At 32.8% G+C, this 24,574-nt stretch overlaps 2 protein-coding genes across 2 annotated transcripts; both read right to left on the reverse strand.

Moving 5' to 3' along the window:
• Window positions 1–5,963: 5,963 nt before the first annotated feature.
• Window positions 5,964–17,439, reverse strand: LOC128670570 (uncharacterized protein). The gene is made up of 4 exons (XM_053746340.2): window positions 16,976–17,439; window positions 14,572–15,060; window positions 12,445–12,583; window positions 5,964–6,865 (listed from the first exon to the last, which is right to left on the reverse strand). The coding sequence occupies exons 1-4, from the start codon at window positions 17,177–17,179 to the stop codon at window positions 6,558–6,560; spliced, it is 1,140 nt and encodes a 379-aa protein (XP_053602315.1). The 5' UTR covers window positions 17,180–17,439; the 3' UTR covers window positions 5,964–6,557.
• A 533-nt stretch (window positions 17,440–17,972) lies between these two features.
• LOC128670569 (uncharacterized protein) lies at window positions 17,973–23,781 on the reverse strand. The gene is made up of 7 exons (XM_053746339.2): window positions 23,545–23,781; window positions 23,066–23,249; window positions 22,398–22,747; window positions 21,764–21,937; window positions 21,411–21,618; window positions 20,243–20,419; window positions 17,973–19,840 (listed from the first exon to the last, which is right to left on the reverse strand). Exons 1-7 carry the CDS (start codon window positions 23,638–23,640, stop codon window positions 19,650–19,652), a joined length of 1,380 nt encoding a protein of 459 aa, XP_053602314.1. The 5' UTR covers window positions 23,641–23,781; the 3' UTR covers window positions 17,973–19,649.
• Between the last annotated feature and the right edge of the window lie 793 nt (window positions 23,782–24,574).

Genomic DNA, 24,574 nt, shown 5'->3' on the forward strand with positions numbered 1-24,574 from the left:
ATGTTTCTGATGACGTTACCACGAGGCTCAGGTCGCGTACGCACACTGTTTGCACAACTCACTCATTATTTTAAGAACATACTATAATCTACGCAGATTATTTCAATACGGGAAGTGATAACGGTCAGGTCAATGGCCGCTTAATCAAATATGTATACAGCTTCTTGGATATTGAGGCGAGACGTGTTCGTTTGGTATTATTTCTTCGTTATCATCAGGAAAGGTCAGTCGGTCAAATAAATGTAATAAAAATACATAACTACAGTTTAATCACGTTGAATAAATAAAAACACTATTATGTGTATAAATAAATTAAATTATGTACTGCAATAAATGTGTAGGGAATTCAAGGAATAAAAATATTTATATTTAATTTTTCTATAAACAATTTTTTTCAAATTTAACGCAGAGCAACAAAATCTCCTCATCATTTCATATAGTATTTAAATCCTAAACATGTTAATTAGTGTAAGGTCGTATATCCACAGCATCCTTTGATTACCTTTCCACGCCACTGGTTACATCTATAATGTAGATAAGTTCCTAGCTGACAGGGACATCCCAGGGGAGAGAGTTCGGAGTAAAAGCCGTGAATCCTGTAGTAACACAGAAACGAGGCAGACCAACCAAGAGTCATCAATTTACACACATATGTAATTATTCATTCCCTTCTCACAACAAAGTCTAAGAATTTTCTGAAATTTGACTTTCACGAGGTTTTTTCACGTCAAATTATATTATATATATAATCTTTCAAACTTAAACGAGTATTTCGTAACGACCAACGTGTTTAATTTAACAGCGTTGTTTCCTATCAAGCTAGGAATTGCTTACTATTTTATAGTGATTTTCCAGTGCTAGTATTTATAACAGAGTACATTAAGTACATGGTCAAAAAGTAAAGATTGTGATCGAATAATGTTAAAAAAATTATAACAATTTCAAACGAGCACCTACTCTCAAATCAGTTCCCTGTGGTTGAAAGCCTAAATTTGAGATAAAAACCCGATAAAATTACATAAGTACTTAGGTAGTACAATTTTAAGTGTTCTATAAAAATCGTTTGTTTCTCTATATAGATGAAGAGTTCGTTGGCCCCGTTTTTTAATATTCCGAATTCGAGCAAAAGGTAACTCACATATATTAATCTTTGATGATTAATGTAGCGGTTACTAATAATTTTTTTTTAGAAAAGGCTAAATTTACTTTATGCCCTAGACTAGAACCTACAATCTTATTTTACGTCACTAAAATCCAAGCATAATGACGTAAGAGCAATAGAAGTGAAAAAGTTTCAAATAAAACTAATCAATTTTATCAATGGTAAGTTTTATAAACATCAGCCTCCTATAAAGCAATAAATGGAGGATACGGCATCTGTCGTAAATGATCACTATATATTATCACTAGATATCTATATAGATATCTATATCGTATTCATTAAAGCCATTATATATTACAATAAGCTCCAGCACTAATCTCGGCAAAATTCCATAAAGTGGTCTATTGTATAGTTAATATTGATTTAATCTGATTGGTAAAAGTTGCTTACGAGGATATATCTTTGTAAGATCTTTAAGTAATATCTTTTACAAAAGAGCTTATGGTCTTCAAATAGCTGAACAGACATTTAAACAAAAAAACATCGTAATCGGTTTAGCCGTTAGGCTGCTACGATGCTATAATTTAACCTTCCTCGCATCCTCAGAAGTTGCATCCTCGCATCCTCCAATCTGCTAGAAATTAAATAATAAAAATTAAATCTACTGATGGTTTCCATAGGGCTGAGTATAGATTTTCCCAAACTAAAAACACTCTCAATTAAATTCCCTTTCAAATAAAAAAAAGATTGATTAAAATCGATGCCATGGACACGCATAAACGGACTTATAACTACCTGCCCCTTGGCAGGCTGATCTTCTTCCCTCTCGTGTTTCCCATTTTATTCAGGGCTGAGACCCTCAGGTTTAGCGTAAAAAATAAACCACAAAATTTTGAGGATTCAGCTGTGATTACTACCAGCTGTCTCCTTGAAATGCTCCCTGACAATATGACATTTTAAGTCTAGTTATAAAAACAGAAAACCCTTTTTTTCCCATCCTTACAAAGAAACTACCTTACTAACTATCCCCATAAACAAGCAGTATCTTAAATAGATTTAATTAAGTACAGGAATTCATTAATGTATTCACAAGGGAGCCTGAAAGAGAATGTATCTCGAGATCTAATGGCCGTCGTAAACCTGAGATGTGCTCGTCGGTCGTTTATCTCGGACAAGCGGGACAAAATCATTCTTACTTAATACTTGCCAACTACCTACTCCCACTTACTAAATAAGATATTGTTTCATCTAAAACCTTTGCGCCGGAAATGTTCGTCTTTGTTTTTGTTTTATTAATTACATAGGTAACGCGACAGGCCTAGAAAAGAGACGAGTTAATGAAAAAATATTGGATTTAATTTTAGATAAAGAGATGCTAATTGCTCAGCAATGGTGCAAAGAGGTTAAAAATAACATAAGTACAATTTTATCACTCGTATTTCCCATAGGGTAGGCAGGGACTAAGGATTTTCACTTGCCACGATCCTAACAAATATCACTTGCTTCGTCTATATAAATAGGTAATTGTATAAATACGTAAATAGGACCACATTTTTAAAATGCCTTTATCGTAGACTAGAAAAAGGATTTCCAGAAACCCGGTCATATGTTTTGAATACATCGCTGCCTGTGACAGATAGACGGACAGATTTCAGAGGATCAGTAACATGGTTCCGTTGTTGCCATTCGCAGTTGCAAAATATCACACTACGTACCTATACATTTTTCGTTCGTGACATCACATAACAATGCCATTTACAAAGTCTTTACAAGAAAAGAAAATGCGTGGTAAAGGTCTTTTGCTTTGGAAGCAACATCTATGAATATAATAATATAACGTTTTATAGGTTTACGAACAAAATTTTTTTCTTTGAAAACCAAAGAGTCACGGTCTACTGCGAATAGATCGATGGAGAAGAAGAAAAACACCCAAATCACATAAAAGCAAAGCAATTTAAGCCCTAAATAAAATAGTACATTAATTAGCATATAATAATTATCATTGTTGTATACATTATTATGATTTTTATAGTAATGCGCAAATTTTATCCGAAATGATATCCACTTCATGTCAAGCTGCGGCTCGCACCCCTACGTCGCGCACATATTTATCACGTGTGACAGGGGTGTCGTAGATTAAAAGGGTATCTGAAAATCCCGTTTGTATATCATATTTGAAGTTAGATGTACACCGGGACTTCTCTGCAAATTTTGTTATAAAAATTGTCCTATATTAATCCACACTATTAATCATGCCCAATTTCTTCAAAATCCGCATACCATTTGTACGATATAGGGGCGAGTTCAGACATCAGTCACCTTGGACGTTGATTTTAAACAGTCATACAAAATGGCGAACTTTTCGTTTTTCTGCTCAGGTTAAAGTTGGCTGATGCAACCTAGTTTTTTTGAAAGAGTTCTTTTTCGAAAAGGGTTTAATCAATTCAATTTCTCGGTCTTGGATAAAATTTTAGCAGTTACTAGGGAAACACTTTTTCTCTCGTTTGCAAAAGATCTAATAACATTGCTTATGGTACTTAACATACTTACCTATTTATAATTAAGTCCATTTTTTCTCAAAAACTAATTTCTTATTTTTAGTTCTCTGTAATTAAGTATTATTTTACAAACAACAATAAATCTTATATTTAATTATCTTTCTTACACACTTCAAATAATTTTGAAAGAAATACCTACAGAGTAGGCTCTTTTAAAATCTATAATCAAAATTATTGTAATTAAAGTTTTTAATAAATTTAATTTATAAAAAAACAAATTATGTAATTTTAATATCTAAATATTATTTTGATATGGCGAATGTTGCTATTACGTGTAGTTATATTATCGGCGACCAAACTTTCTCCAACAACTGAAACTCTTTAAGCTCTTTAAGATTATGCTCGAGTCTTACTCGGTCTTAATATTTGACGATGTTATAATGGGTTTCTCCATAACTTCCTGTGCATGGTAATGTCACAGAAACAATCATATTTTTCTTATTAAAGCTTTTAACACAGTCATTATTTGATGTGTATCTCTTTTGTCTGAGTTAATCGCTCCTTGCGAATGACCAATAGGCTACATGGATCGTCGTAGTCCTACCCAATGTCGGATGTCAATCTATACAATCCTGAACAACAATGATATCTGAATTTGATGCAAACAAATCATTTCAGTTAAAACAAATGGGTACACAGTTTCCCCCGAAGGGCGGATTCGATTATGACAAACCTATCGAGATACCGCTGATTACACAAATACGAATATTCATGTAAGGGATAGCCAAAACAAATTACAGCAAAATGACAGATAATAACGAGGCTCACAGAGAAGTACTTAGTATGGGGAAAAAGTAATTTGTGGTCTGTAATTTGAATGTATGTTAATTGTAATTCAGAAAACGTACAAATATATTTAGGTACTCTGGTATTTCGCAAAACGTCCGTGTTTACCGAAATGGTACGTAGAATTCAATTTTTGCCCGCGGCTTCGCCCGCGTGAATTTCTCTGCGAAAGCATAACAGAAACGAGTTGCATACAAACTCTTTTGAAAAAAATAAATGTTTGAACGGATAGATTTCATCAAACAAATTTCATCAAAACCGGTCCAGCGCAGCGGTTTAGCCGTGAAAGCGGAATAGACCGACTTTCGCATTTATAACATTAGTATGAATAGTCAGTCTTACACTATAATATCGAATAGGTTTACCTGCAGAAATTTGGTACCTAGGTATTCAAATATTGTTAATAAGACTGGTTACTTTTTTTTAAATTGTTACTTGAGTATGGTCGACCTTAGGACCTACTGAGTGAGGGTAAATAGCAATTTATCCTGGGCTATATACAGCTAGATAAATATAAATCAAAGTCCTTAAAGTTAGTAAACATGATTTTATATAAAATACTAAATTGAATAAATAACAAATAATATTTATATTATTATAACGTGCAGACTACAATTATATTATTTCGTGACGATGTCGATATAAAATGTGAAAAATAAAATGTTTGTTCATAGAAATGTTAATATTAGAGCTTAGAGTATATTTACATTACAATTAAGATTCCAATTAACGACAGTCATCCAAAATCTTTCAATATAATTCACAAACACCTGAAAGATTCAGTATCATTTAGTTAAATTTCACACAGACTAGTTTTTCTAAATACAACTTAAACAGTTTCAATAATTTAAACATTACATAAGAAATAATATATATACGTATTAAAAGAACAACTGCCGAAGTATATGGCTCTTCAAATTCATGAAGTATCATTTACTTATTATATTTTTGGATTTATTTGTAAAAAAAACTCAATCCCGTCTAGAAAAACTAGTCTCACGTCATCATCAACGTCATCACATTAAATCAAATAATTTTATGGACGGTATTAAATAGGCTACCCAATTGATTAATGTTTTTTTTTTTTTTTGATAAAAAGACAACACATTTTTAGAAACATTTTGTGGAATAATAGTCACGTCCACGAGCGGGCAAATAAATTTTAAAATCAAAGAGCGTCGCGAAACGAGAACATAACGGCTGGACCCTGTTTTGTCACTATCGCATTTTACAAAATTTAACATGTACAGAACGAGACAAAACACAATTTAAAGTATGCTATATTTTTTTTATGTATAACAGGGTAAGTTTGTAGTAGCATTCGTGTACCTAATTACAAACTAATCCAATGTTCATAAGTTATGTATAACAATAATAAACACGCGTGCACAAATTCCCTTAAAACCATTTTGAATATATTTAAATATTTGATACGAAATAGACGACATAGAATGTACAAACTATAAAAATCTGGTCAAATAATCTAAAATTATTGAAAATGTATAATGAAATAAGTATTTCTTAAGTCACATACTTTTTAATTAGTACCTATTTTATTTAGTATAATCGTTTAGGTAAATGTTCATTCCGTACGTTTAAATATGCATGCACAGTTTTATTAAAGCTATTGCGATAAAATATGTCACCCGTTGCCAGTTTGTCGGAGTTAAAAGTTGTTGTGGAGTAAGTTGAGGGAGTTTAAAATACCTACTTAGTTGCGCTCACAGCTTGCATCGTTGATTCATTTATTTACATGTTGATGCGAAATACACTAACTACTGTTTTGCCCTTTTTGTTATATTCCAAATCCTTCACTATTATCCAAAAGTTTATCATACTAAGGTTAAGCAAAACAAAAAACCCAGAGTATCCAAAGTTGTGAAGTAGTTCGTATTAAAGTTATAGTGCTGCCTGTTTTACGTATACAATAATTTCAACTTATTCGAATTATGCAGTAATATGAGTATTAGAACACAATGTTACCAGACTAAATTCCAAGTAATTATGGTGGCAAATGCCAAAATGAAAACAATTATGACAATTGGTTTGTCTCAATATCGAAGTTTTGTTATATAAATTCAAAAATACCATCAGAAGCAATTATGACAACTTCAGTCAAAATTAACCCAAAAAGTTTTGGGGACGCCAGGCTTCTGTAAACACTCGTTCCAGCTATCAGTGTATGGTGATTTAGCATCAATTGTAGCTTTCCCAAGAATTTCTTTCTTTCCCATCTTCAACTTACAACCGAGGCTAATGTAGATGCTCACTTTATCTAAATTAGCTTTGAAAACTGTCAATTTTACTGTAGCAGACTTCGGGTCCCATTTTGCAGATATCGTGGGTTCAAATCTGTCGCTCTTCCAATAGCATTCTGCTTTGTTCGCTTCGAATATCGTAGCCTTGATATACAGCGGTGCTGGAAATAAAAGAAAAATACTTTTTAAATGGAATGATTCTTTTCATCTTTCGACTACTGGCGGTTTTCTAATAAAGCCTACATTTTTTAATAAAAATCCGATTGGAAAAGTCTAAAGAACGGTCCACTTAAATTACCAGTTATTTAACCATTACATATCCGATTAACCGTCTTAAGCCCGATATCGCACCCAGATTAAGTGGCAAACATTGAGATAAAATAATGTAAATCGTAAATCTCTTCCCCATTTATTTGAAAAATGTCCGTATTAAAAACCCCCGCGATTCAGGTGCATATTGACATCAATAACGATGCACGTGTCAATTCGGCCATTCGATATCTTGGCACGAGCTGATCGTAAAAAAACCGCGTAACCGTAATGACGATCGCAAAAATAATGATCGGTAAAGCCGAAACAAACAGCAACCCAAACATTCTTTTCTCCCAATATGTCTTACATAATCACTATAATATGATAAAAATAAATATTATGAATTATGAAAACTGGTAGAATATATTTTCATCATTATCAAACCACATAATTCATCGTGACATATTTTCCTTCACCGATAATAATAAGTTAACCACTAGTTATGGTCGATTAAAATGATACCAAGGAACCATCAGTAGGCGATCTGGAAACCATATCTCATCTTATTTGATATAGTTTTTATAGACCAAGTGGTTTTTCGTTTTACCAGCCGATGTTGCCTAAATTGCCCAGGATATTTCATAAAACGGCATCTTAATAAACTTCAAATTACCTTATTACAGCACACCCTCATTTCAGGCAAATTTTGATAATTTGATGATACATTCTAAATTGGGGAGGGAAGATAATGAAGTAACATGATTAATAATTTTATTGCTGTAATTAATATAAATGTAATTGGACCCTTAACGCGCAATTTTGCTACACAAAATGAAAATTATTGGCCTACTTAAAGGTATTTTATTTTAACTAATGTCTATTAATTTAAATAGAAGTTTAATTAAGCTATTATTGTTGTCCGAATTTAGAATGTTGTGAAATAATTTATTGTACAGTACCAAATTCGTAGTTATTATTTTTTTCGAGTGTGTTTAATTGCTAACACTGGTGCAAATTTTTAAAAGTCACCTAAAGGCAACTGACTTTTACGATTATCTACCACGTTTAGTAGCAAGTAATCGCATAATTGCTACTGAACTTAAACTATCAACCAGGGTGCAGGTCTCACGATGTTTTCTTTCATATCAGATTAATAAATTCTTAATAATACCACAATACAACCTACGCACAACTTTTAACCACATCCTTTCCTTTTATATATGCACATAATTAATTCAGAATTAAAACATACGTTTGAGCCGAGTCCCAGTCTCAAACTCTAATCGGGAAATGGTGGTACTTGCGGTCACAAAAGGACTGTTTGTTTTTAACGGCGCATCTGTCCCGGAATTGGCAGCTAAACACATTTTACTTTGACGATATGAAAAGTAAATTTAATTAATAATTACCTAATAATAAGGTATTATTATTATAAATAATAAGGTATTTACACTTTTACTCAACAAATAAGTCACATAATTTGGTCAAAGGATGTCAATAGCCGACAAAGAGGTCAGTAGAATCTTCATGATGATAAAAAGTTATTTACGTTTTTGCATTAAGGATGTCACCCGCTCGACAACTTTTTAAAATTACGTTGCTGGCAAAAAAAGCCATAGTTAAATTAGAGAGAAATTACACTTGTCGATGCTAGAACCTGATAAATTGAGGGTAAAGTAAGAGTATTTAGTTACGTAGGCACGCACTTCGAATTATTTGACTAACTGACACATCATTGCGCTGCCTCTATCTAGATAAGAGATTAATAGCTTCAGAACGCATACTTCGGACAGTGATAACATTAGATTTTTTAGGGCGTCTTTATTTAACTAATCAAGCATTTATAGGCGAATATGAGCACATTTATTTGAAAAGAAAATTAAGTACTGTATTCAATTAAAATTAATGAATAAAATATCCTACTAAAAATTAAAATTCGAAAGTTTGGATTTGAGTGAGGGTGTACGTCATATGTGTGAGTGGAGATGTCTGTTTTTCAATCACGCAAATTCTGGATGGACATCACGGGTACAATATAATATTGAATAGCACATAGTGTACTTTATACTGGAATTCCTACATTTGTTTGCCTAATATTCTGCATTTAAATTAACTTATACAATTCGTAAACACCTGTTAACATTCAACGACCATCGAGTGTCCGCTCTCTCGCTCTCTCCTAATTAATAAGCAAGTAGCATTCTTGCCTCGCTAACCGCTTTACCGAGCGTGGTCCTGGACTGCACTTCGTATTAGACTGCTTAGGGTGGGTTACACCAGTCAACTTGACGTTAACTTTATCCTGCGCTCCTCTGGTCGTTTAGATAAAATGGCATACTTTGCGTTTTTCTATGCAGGTCAAAGTGAACTTTAAAATTGACTGGTGCAACGCAACCTTCTATTTTTGTAAATTGTACACCAAAACTTTACTCGTGAAACATTTTGGCTTTATCGCGCTCAGACAGATGGTCCCGACGAGGACTGGACGTTTGTTGTTGACTGTTTATTACATAGTCGTGTACGGTTACAGCGAGTGACCTAGCTCTATGTTACCATTGGCCCTGGTGCAAAATAGATTTGGAGCCGCACCCTAATTAAGCTGTTTTATTACATACTAGCGGCCCGTCCTTGATTCGCTGGGGTACTTTAAATACCTAAACCTTCTTTTCGAGTCACCTATTCAAAAACCCGCATCAAAATCCATTGCATGGTTTGAAAGAAAAAAGCTTAGAAACAGACAGATGCAACGGGCGACATTGTTTTGTACTACCTATGTAGTGTTGCAATGATAGGTGTGCGACGAAAAAATTAAGGTCACTGGCCAGAGTCCGGTTACTTGATAGTTACACCAGTATGTACCACTAACAGAAATCTGTTTTTTTTTAAATACAGTAAACAATAAACCAAATTATACAACTTCACAGCAATAACGCCAATATTACTTTCGCATAAAGGTCCAACATAAAGTTATCTTATATAAGTATATACTTAATTAAATAAGTTAGAAACTCAAGTTTCAGCTGGATATTGAATCTCTAGTAAGTGTTAAAGTTTACGTTATAATGAAAACCCATGTCCAAAGTTATAATATAAGTATAGAACAAGTTAAGAATACATTTGATAGTAGTTAGATTCTGCGAAGAAGAAAGATTGGATCGTTTTCGGGAAGACTACTTAAAGAAATCACTACATACTTAAAGAAAACACTAAAACTTGTGAAAATTAATTTCCTAATTATTAATAAAATTCGTATTTTTTTTATAAATGGTGCCACCATTCATTAAAAAATAAGCGAACTTAACAATATAATCTAGATCTGATTTTATTTTGGACATTGTGACACGTATTTAGTATTATCATACGTTTTTAGTATTTACATTTATGTTTTGTGAACGGTTCATGCCCACAATTTCGCCCTTGCATAACTTTGTGGCTTTATTAGCTCTAACTTATTATTTTCAATATCTCGGGATCTAAACAACGTATCCTATACCAGAATTTAAATTAGTCAAATAGTTCTAGCGTGATGCGCGAACAAACATACAGACATGCTTTGGCTTTTATTAGTCCTATAAATACGCCCCATCATTATTTTTCTTTACTATCTGCTACATATAAATACTAGCTTTTGCCCGCGGCTTCGCCCGCGTGAATTTCATAGCAAAATCTCAATAAATTTTTAACGCGTAGGTATGACTGGTAAACATTATATGATTCAAACTCGTATTTTTTCTCACCTTTATTTCCGGTTTCTCGCTAAGTACGTGTCTCGTCCCGCAACTTGTCCAATCTCAATTATCCCACCAAAAACATTTTCATGTAAAATTGTTGCCGAGACGAGTCTAGTTTGCTTCACAAACTCTACATTTTAGTCAAAATATATGTGGTCAGATCTCATTTAGAGCCAAGATTCTTAATATATATGCGCCTTAACTTTACCAGAACTAACTTCACATAATCTACATTCTAGTTAAAACGTGTAGCTTGGCCGTTTCGTTACTCTAGAAATAAGATAACGAATGCCTATGAAATCTACGTGACGGTAGATAGCCGACTTACAGTTTTACTATAAGTATAAATGTGTTTTACATAAAGACTTTCACACTACAGTGCAGGCCCTTGATGTTTGTATGTGTATTTCAGGCCTTTAGCTAATATTTGTATCCAACTTCATCAAAATCGGTCCAGTGGCATTTAAACGTGAAAGCGTAACAAACTGACAAATAGAAAGAAATAGAGACAGATTTTCCCATTTTTATGGATAAAAACCACCTAAACAATCCTAATCCTAACTTATAAATGCGACAGTAAGTTTGTTTGTTACGGCTTCACGCTTTATCTACTTAACCAAACTTCTTAAAATTTTGTAATGTAAATGTAGATAAAGTACGGAGAAGGACATTTCATCCCAGAAAAATAAATGTTCCCGTGGAAAATAAATGCGGGCGAAGCCGCGGGCAAAACTAGTACACTATAGAAATTAAGAAAAGATAAATTACTACGGTTATACTAAAATTAGTACCTGGTATATTTCATACCTGGTATTTATCAACACGAAGTGACCAAGGTTTTATAATATTTATCTACAAAACATCTCGGTACTACTTATTTACATAACAGGGTTTTAAAACGCCGCACGTACAAAAAGTAGATGATTCATCTTCATTTTATATTAATGATGTATTCGTGCATAGGGAATTCGTGCCAATGTATTCAGTCCGGTTATTTTTTTATTTTTTGTTGATATTATGTGCGAATGCCACTACCCCATCTTACTTATTTTTAAAATATACAAAAACAGACGAAAACGACAAGAAAAATATAATTTGAAGTACCTTACTCATTTTAAGCTAAGTACGAAACTATAAAAAATAATTATATATGGAACTTATTTTTAATATACCCGTATATCATATATCTAAATTGGAAAAAATCTCAAACCAAATGCAAGGAAAATGCATATTAAGACTTATATTAAGATTTTGACTATTTTCAGTTAGTAGCCTTGAGTAATATTTTTTAGCATACGCTTGCTAATAAAGCATTGTTCATGATTGATGCAAGGTACCAACCGTTACAATCGATGCTGGCTGCGACATTAGGAAATAATGACAAAGTCAAACTCTATGTATTTTTTCAAAAACAATGATTAACTATGAAATAAAATTCGTATTTCTATTCTATATCGTTCAAAAATAATTAAGAAAGAGCTTACAGTGTGCGTAGGGCGACTTTGAAAGAAAGAACAAATTTAATACATTTACACACAACACATTTACATATTATACTACCTAATTTAGAGAAACTTAATATTAATAGAAAATCCGAAAATCTAAGCCGAAAAAGGTAACCAGCTCAGCTTTGTGTGGCGATAGTGAAATGCAAACCCACACTTCTCACTCAGGCCATTCTTACTCTCTCTTAGTCTCGTATGTTAGGAGAAAATTTTATTTTTTTATCACAAAATTGGTAGTGTAAAAATAGATACCTCTGAACTGCTCCTGTTCTTGCATGGTCTGCACACTGGCCCGCAGCCGATTGACCGTCAGCTGCACCACATCGTTCAGTCCATTCTCGCTGCTGGTGTACAACAGGGTCACTTCCAACTGCCCTTTCTTGTTTTCTCTCTGTAAAATGTTGTCAAGCTTTGGTTAGGAAAAGACTGATGAATGTTGCACTCATATTACGTCAAGTAGGGTAGATGTAAGAACACAGCGCAGAAGAAGAATATTTAGAAATGGGAAAAACTCAAAAAGTCATATCAGATGCGTTGGCATAGTGGACGAAAAGAACATAATTATTTATTTATTTCGAAATCTTCAAGGCAAGAGTGAATATGCAATTGAGCCTTCGCACCTTCGCTTATCATCATCCAAATTGTTAATTAAAAAAAAAAATGTATCATAAGGTATTACTTAATCTTATTTAGGCAGTTAGTAGTCAAGCTAATTAAGTTGAAACTGGTTCCAGTAGTAGCACAAAAAGAAACACATATTGAGGTTCCTATACATACAAACTATAGACAAACCATGCCAACCCATTACCTTCATAGGTTTGGAACCTCGAAATGTTTATATTACGATCTATTAATATTGGCCGGTCCAGCACGTACGGCTGGTGTGATCATTAGATTACTATTCCAATACAAATCAACTCGCCAAGTTGATTGCTATCCGTCACTATCATAAACATACACACAATAGACATCTATTTTTTTCTTAATCGAGAGTGGTTATCTTAAATTTCACCTGAGGTAGGTACTACTAATGATTAAATAAACACATTTGCCATTAGAAGAAGAGATTTGCATTGGAAGATATGTACGTAATTGTATTCTTTGTTGCCAATTTTTTAGTTTGTGTCGAGTTCAAAAATAACCCTGTGATATACTTACCTCCATAACACGCGGACCCTGCGTGCTAATAATAAGTTTATGTAAACAAAATTATTTTATTTTCATTACATCCATAAGTAAACAATTACAGCCATATAAGAACCCAATATATATATTGAACCCAATCTCGAGCTCCAAGCTGCCGCTACCAGCCAGCTGGTTGTCTTTCTTCGTATTCAAAATATTCTTTAGTTTACTGTTACTGTCTTTTAGTTTAAACAAAATTATTTTATTTTTATTACATCCATTAGTAAACAATTACAGACATATAAGATTTTTTTTTAGAAAATGCAAGTTAAAAAAAAACTATAATCAAATAGTAATTAATAAAAATGTAGTTAATTATTTTTTCCTTTAAGTTTATTTACTTCTTTGCCTACCTTATTAATACTGGACATATAAAGTGTACAATTACATTCGACTAATAAATTATCTTTAAAAAAGATAATTTAGCTTGCGTTGCATCATCGTTTGAAGTACAGAGGCAAGTGGGATCGGTCCGGTCGAGGTCAAAACCATTCTATTGTAGACGTCTAGAGAAGCAAGAATGTTCGGCTGTCTGTATGTAGGTACCCGTATAGGTAATGTTCAATTATATTATCGACTACCTCGACTGACTCATCCAATTAATGTTAAATTACACAATCAATAAGTAAAGTAAAATGTCTACCTACGAACTCGTATTTCATATTATAAGATATAAATTATGTGTATAAAATTTAATTAAATAAGAATAAAAAAAGAAAATCAAACACAGTAGAGGGAATATTAAAACTAGATGTGGCACGAATCTCCGCACCTGTGGGAATTTTGTATTTTTTTTAAATATTGAATAGCCATGAACATAAACAGCAATATTCTTTCAAATCGGACCAGCCTTAGAGATTGGCACATTCAATTCAAAGTTTGAAAACTTAATGGACACGGTACGGTACGGAACGGACGGTAAGACTGATTGGTCAGTAGGGACGAATTCCCAATTAGCACTATTAGTACATAATTAATAGATAACCAACTAATACGATATTAATACGCCGTTTAAAAATCATCATATTTAGTTTATTACTGTCATCGGTTCTGTGATCAAATATTATATACCTAGCTATATACAGTAAAACCTGGATAAGTGGAATCCCAGGGGGCCAGTCCACTTATCCAGGTATACAGTGTACACTGAGGTGTACCTACACATATAGGAAATATTAATAGTAAGTAACGTACCCGTGAATCAGAAGCTGCTAATCCACTAGCAATCGCATTGATTGGTCGCCAAATATCTGGAGTGCCGATCAATCCATTCTTCAGATCATTTTGGAACAACTTGGAATCAAAATTCCAGGTCGCAGCACCCAGTGTTCTGCGTTTTTCCAGCACAGATTTCTGCAATGACGCCTCTGCTTTCGTTGATTTAAAACTACTAAAAGTCTTTTCAAGAAAACCTCCTTTAGGTTTAGGTTCCTCTTGTGTCGCTACTTTAGAGGTTTTAGAATCCGTTTTGTTTCTTCGTCGTTCTGATTCTTGTTTCGCAGGTTCCAACAAGGCATATATAGTTAACGACAAAAAATGCCCAGCGACTAAAGATTGAAGGTCATTTTTTTTATTCTTTGCATCTTTTTGTTTTAATTGGAACTTGAAGTCTTCATTCCATATTGGCCAAGAGCTTTCTTGAAGCGTTGTTTCGAATTTGCTGTCTCCGGGAAAAACTTTAACCTGTACGAAAATGCAATTGACATTATACTAAAACAAACTATAAATGAACTTGCCCGTGTAAATTTAATTACCTATTCATAATTTCATTGCCAGGAATTCTTCCAATAGGTTTAAGAAAACATTAAAATGATTCTAAAAAGTTAAAACGAAAATGGTACTTAATAGTATTCCTTAAGAAATTATAGGTATCCTCCTAAATTATAATTTTTAAGTTTACTGCGTTTAGAGAGTTCTTTGTTAGAATTATTGTAGTAACCTCATGTGAATTTATGAAATTATCTGACAGCACCAACTTAGAAATTAGATAAGGAAACGAGTAGGTAAGTAGTATTTTAACTTAAACAAAACACAAAAGGTTTGATAAACCACCTTAATAAGTACTAACCACATAAGAATTCCTTTGTTCGTTTAATGTGATAGATATGTATTTTTGAGGTTATTAAGGTGAGGTGGTGCAGGTGAGTAAGTTATACTTATAACTTTTTTTAATTTAAGTAGTTAAGTAACTACTTATCTTAAATTAAAAAAAGGTACATAGTATAGAGGGACCTAATTAGTTATTTCTCATTAGGTCCCTCTATACTATGTACTAAGTTCGGTACCTTTCGGATTGACAGAATTTAGCTATTATAAATATATAACCGATTTGCGATAATCAGTTTATCAGTGATTCACAAGGTTACAAATATGTTTACTCATATCAAAATAACTGCATTTTACTTCTAGACTAGACTTTCCCGTATTCCTTCCAGCGTGATTTTCCCATGGGAGTAGTTGTTTTTCCGGGACGAAAGGTACCTTATGTCCTTCTCCTTTCTTCAAACTAAGTACCTACTCACATGTATGCAAAATCTCAAGAAAATTGGTGGAATCACAGGATGGAATAGACAAAAACAAACAAACTTACTTTTACATTTCTATTATTATATAGTTAGGAGTATTATATGTGATTTGAGTTACTGTTACGATTTACTCCGTCAGACATATTCTAAGTTTAACGATGACAATGATACCTATAAAGACCTTTAAACAGTGCTGCCAAAAAAAATACGTAGGTACATCGTGCACTGGGGAATACGCCCAAACGTCAGAATAGCTAGGTACCTATATTACTGGACCTAAATACCTGCTTACTTTGGTAAAAAATCCTTGTATTCTAGGGTCATTCCTATTGTATACTACACGCGTTAGTAGTATACAGGTACCTGCCTTTTGGTAAACAATAGGTAAGCAGAGACCATTACGTCGCCCTCAATTAGTAAAACAATTAGACGGATGTTAGTTAGTGTATCTCCGCTATATCTACCCGTATACCTAGGTATCACATACCATACCATAAGTAGTAGTTGCTATCGATTTAAATCGGTACATACATAGGTATCTCGATATCAAAATGTTAAAAATAGGTAGGCCTATGTTGAGTTGCATGCATTATTATGCAGAGAAGCGGTAATATGGACGAGTTTGAAGGAATTTTTATCGCAGACTTGCTTTGGACTAACATGTTCTTGCTTCGAAAATCAGAAAATGATTACAAGGACTTATGAATGAATAATGAATAGATATTGTTGATCATAGGCACACTGGAAATTTTATTAATGAAATAATGACATCATTGACACTGTCGGCCGGCATTCCTTTTTACTGAACATCTATAAACACTGAAGAAATAAAAAGTTAAAGTCTTTAGAGAAACAACGATATGTAGGTAATTACCTAACTTCTACTATAGGTACTCAAAGCACGTTTCATGAGGAAGTTTCCTTGCCTTATTAATAAGCCTACCCAATTAGTTTCGTAAGCCTCAGATCTCCTTAGATCTGAGGTTCATAATATAAATACATAAAATTTATTTACTTGCAAATTCGTTTTAGATAGGTTCTTGATTAGTAAGAATATTCTTAAATGTACTTACTTTTACAAGATATCCATGGGCTCGACTCAGGCCAAAAAAGGACGGCAGGTGTCGTGCACCAATCACAGTAACATACAAAGTTCTAGCCACAGGGTGTAAAGACAATTTGAACCCAATCTCGGGCTCCAAGCTGCCGCTACCAGCCAGCTGGTTGTCTTTCTTCGTATTCAAAATATTCTTTAGTTTACTGAGTGAAAACTCCATCGTAAACAAACCGTCGCCAACGAGATATCACGATACCAACGGACGTAAAAACCGGTTCATTAAATTAACTTATCACGCAATTGCAATTAAAATGAGACCCAACGTCACAAGAATTTGTCGTTACATTTTTAATAATTTATTTACAACACTAACACAAAATACGACACGATTATTTCACAACACATTTAGACTAACCGACTAGTATAGTCATTGGGCTCTCATATGAATGACATAGAAAAGGCATCCGCATTATCAACAATGCAATGCCAATATATCGACGTGGTCATAATAGATTCGATAAAAACAGAACTTCTCTTTCTCACTTGGGCTTTCCGCATATACGACCATGCGTCATATTATAAGGTGTAGATAACTCGTATTTTGACTGGTTAATACCCAAGAGTTTACGCGATGCAAGAGCCATCTGGCAAACTATACCAACAGCAACTAAAATAGTCAACAGATGGCGTTATAAATCGATAATTTTTATATCCAGATCGAAGGACCAAAATTCAATTATTAGGGGAAACCTGTGGGGGAAACTGATCACGAGCACAGAATATTTAGTTTTATAAACGTACATCTCTAGTTTGTATTATACAATTAGAAACAAGTAACGGTTTTTTACAAATCGTATTCGTATTTCAGTCTCTCATAATATTTATAGAAACAATAATACAAAAAATATTGAAATAATGTTACACATTCACGCTAGTTTGCCAATATTGCAATCTATATTATTTTAATATAATATACTCTTTCCAACTGATTAGAAAAATAAAAAAATACAACATCATCTGTACATGTTATAATATATTGAAAATATCACCAATCTGTTCATTATAATTACCATTAAAATAAAAACGTGAGATAAAAACATCAACTTCAAGTCATACATCTATCAAGGACTTGTTACACTCTAATATCTAAAGTAGTAATAACTTTGGGTTTAGAATGAGTTTTTGCGAGTACGTAATCGTATTCGTCTTCGTACGTTCAATCTAAGTACTATTTGTTTTTCACATATATTTTGTCGATGTCAGTATGGTTATGTGCACGCAAAAACTATTGTTAACCTCACTGCAATATTCCATATTTAAAATATAAATATATATTTAAGACGAATGTCACATGTTTCCTTTTTGCTTATGTGATTGCCAAGACTGGTGCCAGTAAAAATTAAAATAGCAGCGTATACAGCTTAGCTCAAATCTGTCATATTTAACAGGGCAGATGCTGGTATGTTAGATAATTTCGTAATTGTACATGAAATATTATTGCGGATTTTATGTAGACATATATAGATTTAGAAAATAATAAAAACTTTCATAGGGCACAATAAAAGAAGCAGAAATTGCCTGCGCAAATTTAGATACAGTTTTAAGTTATATTATTGTTTACGTTGTGAGGCACTAAATACCGCAAGGCACTAAACTTTATACCGTTTTTCAGTAACCAAATTTATCACGTCAGCGGATAAAATAATGCTTCTATACGCAAAATTTTAATTTGGAAAATAACTTTAATGTGTTCACTGCAGCTGTGCAGTTCTAACGACTAATTGTTTTTATCAATAATAAATAATATCAAAGTGATATTTAACCTTATTCTTGACTTCAATACCTACATTTCGTATATTGCAGAAACACGATTCGTTATCTTTTAACTTAACTTTCGATGACAGAACAATATTTTTCAAAGTAACTTTTTTAAAAGGAAATTTGCATTTTCTAGGGGAACTAGAGCGAGTAAGACCTGTAAATTTCCTTCGAAAATTAATTTAACCACTTTAAAAATATCTGGCGATATGCCGGTATCAAGGAAACAAGACAATTATTTTCTTTATCCTTATATAAATAAATAAAAGAGTTTCAAGTATGACTATTTTGAAACATTGTGTAATAGACGAAAATTATGGGAATAACAAGTATGGAATGGATATCACTACAACTACAGAAATGCATTCAACAACAAGAAAAATACGAAATTCTGTGTAAACAATGACGAAAAATATTTTTAAAAGTTTGATTGACGACATGAAGTTTTCTGACAGGAAAGTTGGTGTAAGAGTACAATAAATTGATTTTCGACACAATAATGTAAAAGTAAATTAAAACGTGTTTTTAAATCACATAAACAATTCATCCATCATAATCCACACACAGCCTTAGTACGACATAAATGTTGAGAAAGGTTTGTCACCCTCTAATTTAAGAAAATAACACAAGTACCTAGTCTTGAAGATAAATTTAAAACTTGGTTAGATATTAGTTTTAAAACAAAACGAATCGAATAGTAAATATAAAGAACGTAAAATGAAATCAAATATGATTGGACCCAAATACATGTTAGATACCATAGTTATTCATTATTTCAAAAATATCTGGTTAATGTTACCTTTTCAAACTTAGCACAAATTAATCAACACAAAATAACACATTGTCAACGGCTAAAATAACGAAACTTCATTTTAGGACCACTTAAGAATTCTGCTGATGACCAAAACTATACTGTCATAATAGTGTACGATGATTGAAACCACGAGAACAAACATGGCGAAGCAAATGCCAGTGATATACATAAACTGGCTGGCCTCTTGTGGTGTGGCCAGTAACTCTTCACTGCTGGTATCTCGGTCCAGGGCATCAAACTCCGAAGTATCTGTAAAAGTACAAAATGATATTACTCAGAAAATTATTGCCAGATACTCTGATTTTGTGAGATAAATAACCATTAGGAGTATTTCCCAAATCTTGAAAACGTATGTTTATCAAATGACGACATCCTTAAAGTCGACAATTTTAATCAAGCACGACACGGCAAACTATAAAAATTTTGGGTTTCTTTACATTTTTATTTTAAGTATCTGTTTTTCATCGATCAGCGATGTTGACGTTTTAAGCAGATGATGTTATACGGCAATATGTTGAGTGTCTTCCAGTGCAGACTTCTACTCCTTGTTTTTTTTTTTTATGGGTTTCCTGTAGGATCCTATCATGTCCATGTTTTCACTTTCTGTAGGGAAATAAGATTGTATTTTACTTTTCCAATAAAAAAAAATACCCGCAGGAGTCTCCACGTCGCACACGACATCAGTCTCCGTGATCTGCAAGTCGAGTAGCTCCCGCACCGACAGCAGCGCCTCGGCCGGGGCCTCCCCGGGGAACAGGTAGTCGCACAGGTACAGCGCCCCCACCGGCACCAGCACGCGGCGCGGGGGCTCGTTGAAACATACTTTCTCTGGAATTTATTTAATTTTTATTTATAATCCTTTCCATTTCCTATCATTTGGGATCGGCGCAATATGACTTTGCTCTCCTTATTTATTTGTTTTCATTTATTAGTACAAATTGAAGTAAACTCCGTTTTTTCCTTACAAGTCTTATTATATAAACAATCTTACCATGTCTCTTTATGATTTTACAGCAATACAAAATAGACTTGTTAGAAACTTACTTTCGTGGTTAATCAAAATTTTACTTTTACAGGTTTGATTTATTTAAAAAAAAATTCATCAATAAGTCCTGTGAAGATTGTTTACATGTTAAGACAAAACGGATTGTAATTATTTTTAGGCTTTGACATATTGTAGATAAATATATGCATGGTCAAGCATGTCATCTTTGTTTCATTAACATATGTCACACAACTAACCATAGTTCTTGTCCGAATTCAATGCAGTTTAAAAATGTTTTTGTTACAAAAGAATGTTATTTGGAGGTATTTACATAAAAGGATTTTCCTAATAACCTAATTCAAAAATCGCCATTACAATTCCTTGTAAAAGAAAAAAAAATATAATGATTATGTGAAGAATTCTCAAAAAGTGCTTCTCAATTTAGAACTCACATTGGTAGCTAAATATAACTTGAAATGTCAAGGTCGGCACAGGAGTTGCATAACTCACAAGTAACAGAACTACTTTTAGTAGGTATTACAAAAACTTGAATCTTATAAGACACTTGTCTTTTTATCAACACCTATTTTAAGGTTTCTCATATGAAGCTAATAGAAGTAGGTAGTCACTTTAACAAAGAACAATTACAAACTATTGATACTTTCATTATCAGGAAAAACATTTTTATATGCATAATGTCTTTGGGAAGACCAGTGCAAGCACCAGACAGGTGATTGTGCAGTATGAGTGATATTGGGGCCTTCATTCATATTAATAATATTGAGTGGATTCACAATTACTAACTTTCAGTAAAAAATGGACTAATTTAAGTACCTTCAGGCAATAAATTGTCATCAATGAGGGCATCACAATGCATGGTGAAGCGTGAAGCCAGAGACCGAATTATATCTTGTTTAACAGCATTGATGGCCTCTTTGATGGTTGCTTTAGGGCACATGAACACACTTGATGACACCACTCCACTGAAATGTATACTCCCATCACATTCCAAATATTCAACTGTCTCGGGCATTGAATTTTCCTAAAAATACAATGTAATGAATTAGTAGTTTAGAAACAGGAAAAAATTAACCTGGAAGTTGCTTATTTAATTGACATCTAAAATAGAGATGGAAAGCAAATAATCCAGACAGATATTAGTAGCGTTTTACAGAAAATTGACTTACAAAAGGCACAAACAAAGAGACATGCATAGACTTGGGAACATCTTGCACTTTATTTGTAGTTTTCGGTTTTCTCTTTTTAATAAGTTGATCCAATGTTTCAGTTCCCTCTTTCAATTCCCCATCTATAAACATGACACTGGACTCTATGGTCTTGTGAGCTGACTCCAATATTTGCTGTAAATATATAATTTAAATGTTTATAAATTTATGATACATATATATATATATATGATATATAATTATAAGTTATAATATACAGTATAGATTTAGCTATTTTATGTTTAAATAATAAGTAAGGTGGTAAATGCCATATATCAACAATCAAAAATTAAAATAATAGCCTAATTGTGTATGTAACAATTTGAAACTGTTGGCAAAACCAAAGAACCATATATAAATATTTTTTCAGATTAAAACAATAGGTTCATTATTTTTTATTGAGTATGAACATTGTTTTTTTATAGTATAATTGTAGTGCAATTGGAAAATTCCACTTCTATACATATGTATATGTTTGGATAAATTAATCTAAATAAGGCTTTTGTCACTATCTCTATCACAATTGCACAGAAAAACATTACTTCAGCTTTTTTATGGATAAACATAAAGATTTTTAACAAGGCAGCTGCCATACCTGAAACTGTTGTTTGACTGATATGCCACTTTTCTTTACAATAACTGGATACATCTCATCAAATTCATAATAGCAGTCCAGTCTCTGCCAAGACTGTGGTTTGGCCAGGAACTTCCACTCCACAGGATTTATAACTGTATTCTTAGCACCACCTACTTCCACACTCTTACAAGTCAAGACCTTTGTGCGAGTAGACATATGAAGCACAAGCCTTTCATTCATGTACGGGCAGTTGCCATACATGAGTGGGTTCACACTCAATACTTTATATGTGTGGTTCAATATTAATTTAACTTTGCTAAAATAGTTTGGATCTTCAAATATATCTTGATCACTTGTAACAAATATACCTAGAAATTTTAATTAAAAAAAATAAAGTTAGTTTTGGTAAAATTTACGAGAATGACTGTTTGGAGAATAAACATTATTGTGAAAACACTACTTTAATAAATTTATAGTTATTAATGACAAGATTAAGCCATAAAAGCACTATACACCAAGTTTATACTAAAATGGATTTTTTTTTAATTCACTGGATTTAATCCATGGGGTTTTAGTATGTTGTTGTAGGTACACAATTCTGTGGGTTATTACCTTAATAGAATTGGAATATAAATACAAAGAATTAAATGTATTTACAACAGATATATTTCATTAAAAAAACTCACCTTGTACAAACATGCCTCCAGGTAGCATACGAGTTACATGCTTTGCATGATCTGCTACCCATGCTTCTGAAATGCTAAGTAATGTTTCAGCAACCAAGGTTGATTCTGAACCGACAGAGGTTTCAGAAGCTTTCTCTTCTGGAGTACGAGCTAAATGGATTATGTTTTCTTTAGTGTTTGTTGACTGTGAAATTGAATGCCCAAATTAGAGTATGGTAGGTAATTAATATGACAGAATTTAGGATGATCTGTAGGGCTCATTTCAAAAACTCCATAGTGCCTGTCCTCGATGCATGTTTAGATATGCACTATGTAGTACGTCAATGAGGCGTGATAAGTTATGAAAATAAATATTAAACACATTACATATATACAAAATTATGGTCACATATATAAATATTTAAAAAAATCATTGGGTAACTAAACACTAGTGTGGTGTACAAAACTAAGAACATATTTAGAATTAAAACGAAACCCACCTGCCCCAAAATAAGTCCAATAACGCAAGACTGTTTTGACGCATATTGTTCCAAATACTGTAAACAGTATTCCGGGGCATTCACTGTTCTAACCATTTTAAGTTAAATAATAGTTCTTCTCTGATGCTACGTAATTAACAAAATACAATTTTACACCAGAAAACGATAGGTTTATAATATTTTTGAGTAAAAATGCATGCATGGATCCTGCTTTGCTTGCGTTGAAATGACAGCAGAAACAGAAATTGCAATTGCGTGCGTGCGACGTCTAGCTGTCAACTGTCAACTTGACGTCCAATATGATTACACTGTCAAATTGCTTTATTTATAGAATTGCCAAGAGGCTTTGTCGTAATATCCCACGGATGTACCCGCATTGCAAGGCAATCTGTCAAATGCAAAAAAAATATGTAGTACAAATTGCCTTTTAAAAGTCTATCTAACAAGTCGCGCAAACAACAAAACCGCGGCAAATTAAAAAATCTTTTAGTTTTAGAAATATCAATTTGATTACTTTAAGAATCCTTAACTAAATCTCAATGTATAGCATAATTACGATATCTTTTACATTACTACTTTTGTGTACTTTGAAATTTAGCAGTACAGTCTTTAATTTTATCAAATCCCAGCACTATCGTAATTTGTGATCGAATCTTTGATTTCATCGTCATTTAAGCCACCTAGAAAGAATTAGGTATAATTTACTAGAAAATAGTCACATAAAACGGGAAATGTATTTTCAATTTCAATGTTAATAAGATTTTAATAAATACGTTGTGACACACTAGACACACTCTATCACTGATATAAGAACATATTGTTCTTATATCTGTTACTGATGATAGATGGGTACACCAGTATATATACGTGCATCTCTATCTTTTTACAAGTAGCAACAAAACACATTTTACGTTATTGTATAATATCCATAGTATAATAACCACGCAAAAGCTGGACTTCCTAAATACACGACCTATTCTTGAATGAAAGAAATTGAAATATGTTCACAGAAATAAGGACATTATATTAT

Source organism: Plodia interpunctella, chromosome 6 (assembly GCF_027563975.2).
Source record: "Plodia interpunctella isolate USDA-ARS_2022_Savannah chromosome 6, ilPloInte3.2, whole genome shotgun sequence".
Classification (NCBI taxonomy): Eukaryota; Metazoa; Arthropoda; class Insecta; order Lepidoptera; family Pyralidae; genus Plodia; species Plodia interpunctella.

Excerpts from the sequence above, each read along its gene's own strand:
- LOC128670570 (XM_053746340.2), bottom strand. The coding sequence starts at position 17,179 with ATGGAGTTTTCACTCAGTAAACTAAAGAATATTTTGAATACGAAGAAA. Across the intron at positions 15,061-16,975 it reads CCCATGGATATCTTGTAAAA|GTTAAAGTTTTTCCCGGAGA; the intron begins GTAAGTACATTT and ends ATTTTCGTACAG. Across the intron at positions 12,584-14,571 it reads TAGCAGCTTCTGATTCACGG|AGAGAAAACAAGAAAGGGCA; the intron begins GTACGTTACTTA and ends AACATTTTACAG.
- LOC128670569 (XM_053746339.2), bottom strand. The coding sequence starts at position 23,640 with ATGGTTAGAACAGTGAATGCCCCGGAATACTGTTTACAGTATTTGGAA. Across the intron at positions 23,250-23,544 it reads TTGGACTTATTTTGGGGCAG|TCAACAAACACTAAAGAAAA; the intron begins GTGGGTTTCGTT and ends TCAATTTCACAG. Across the intron at positions 20,420-21,410 it reads TGACAATTTATTGCCTGAAG|AGAAAGTATGTTTCAACGAG; the intron begins GTACTTAAATTA and ends AATAAATTCCAG.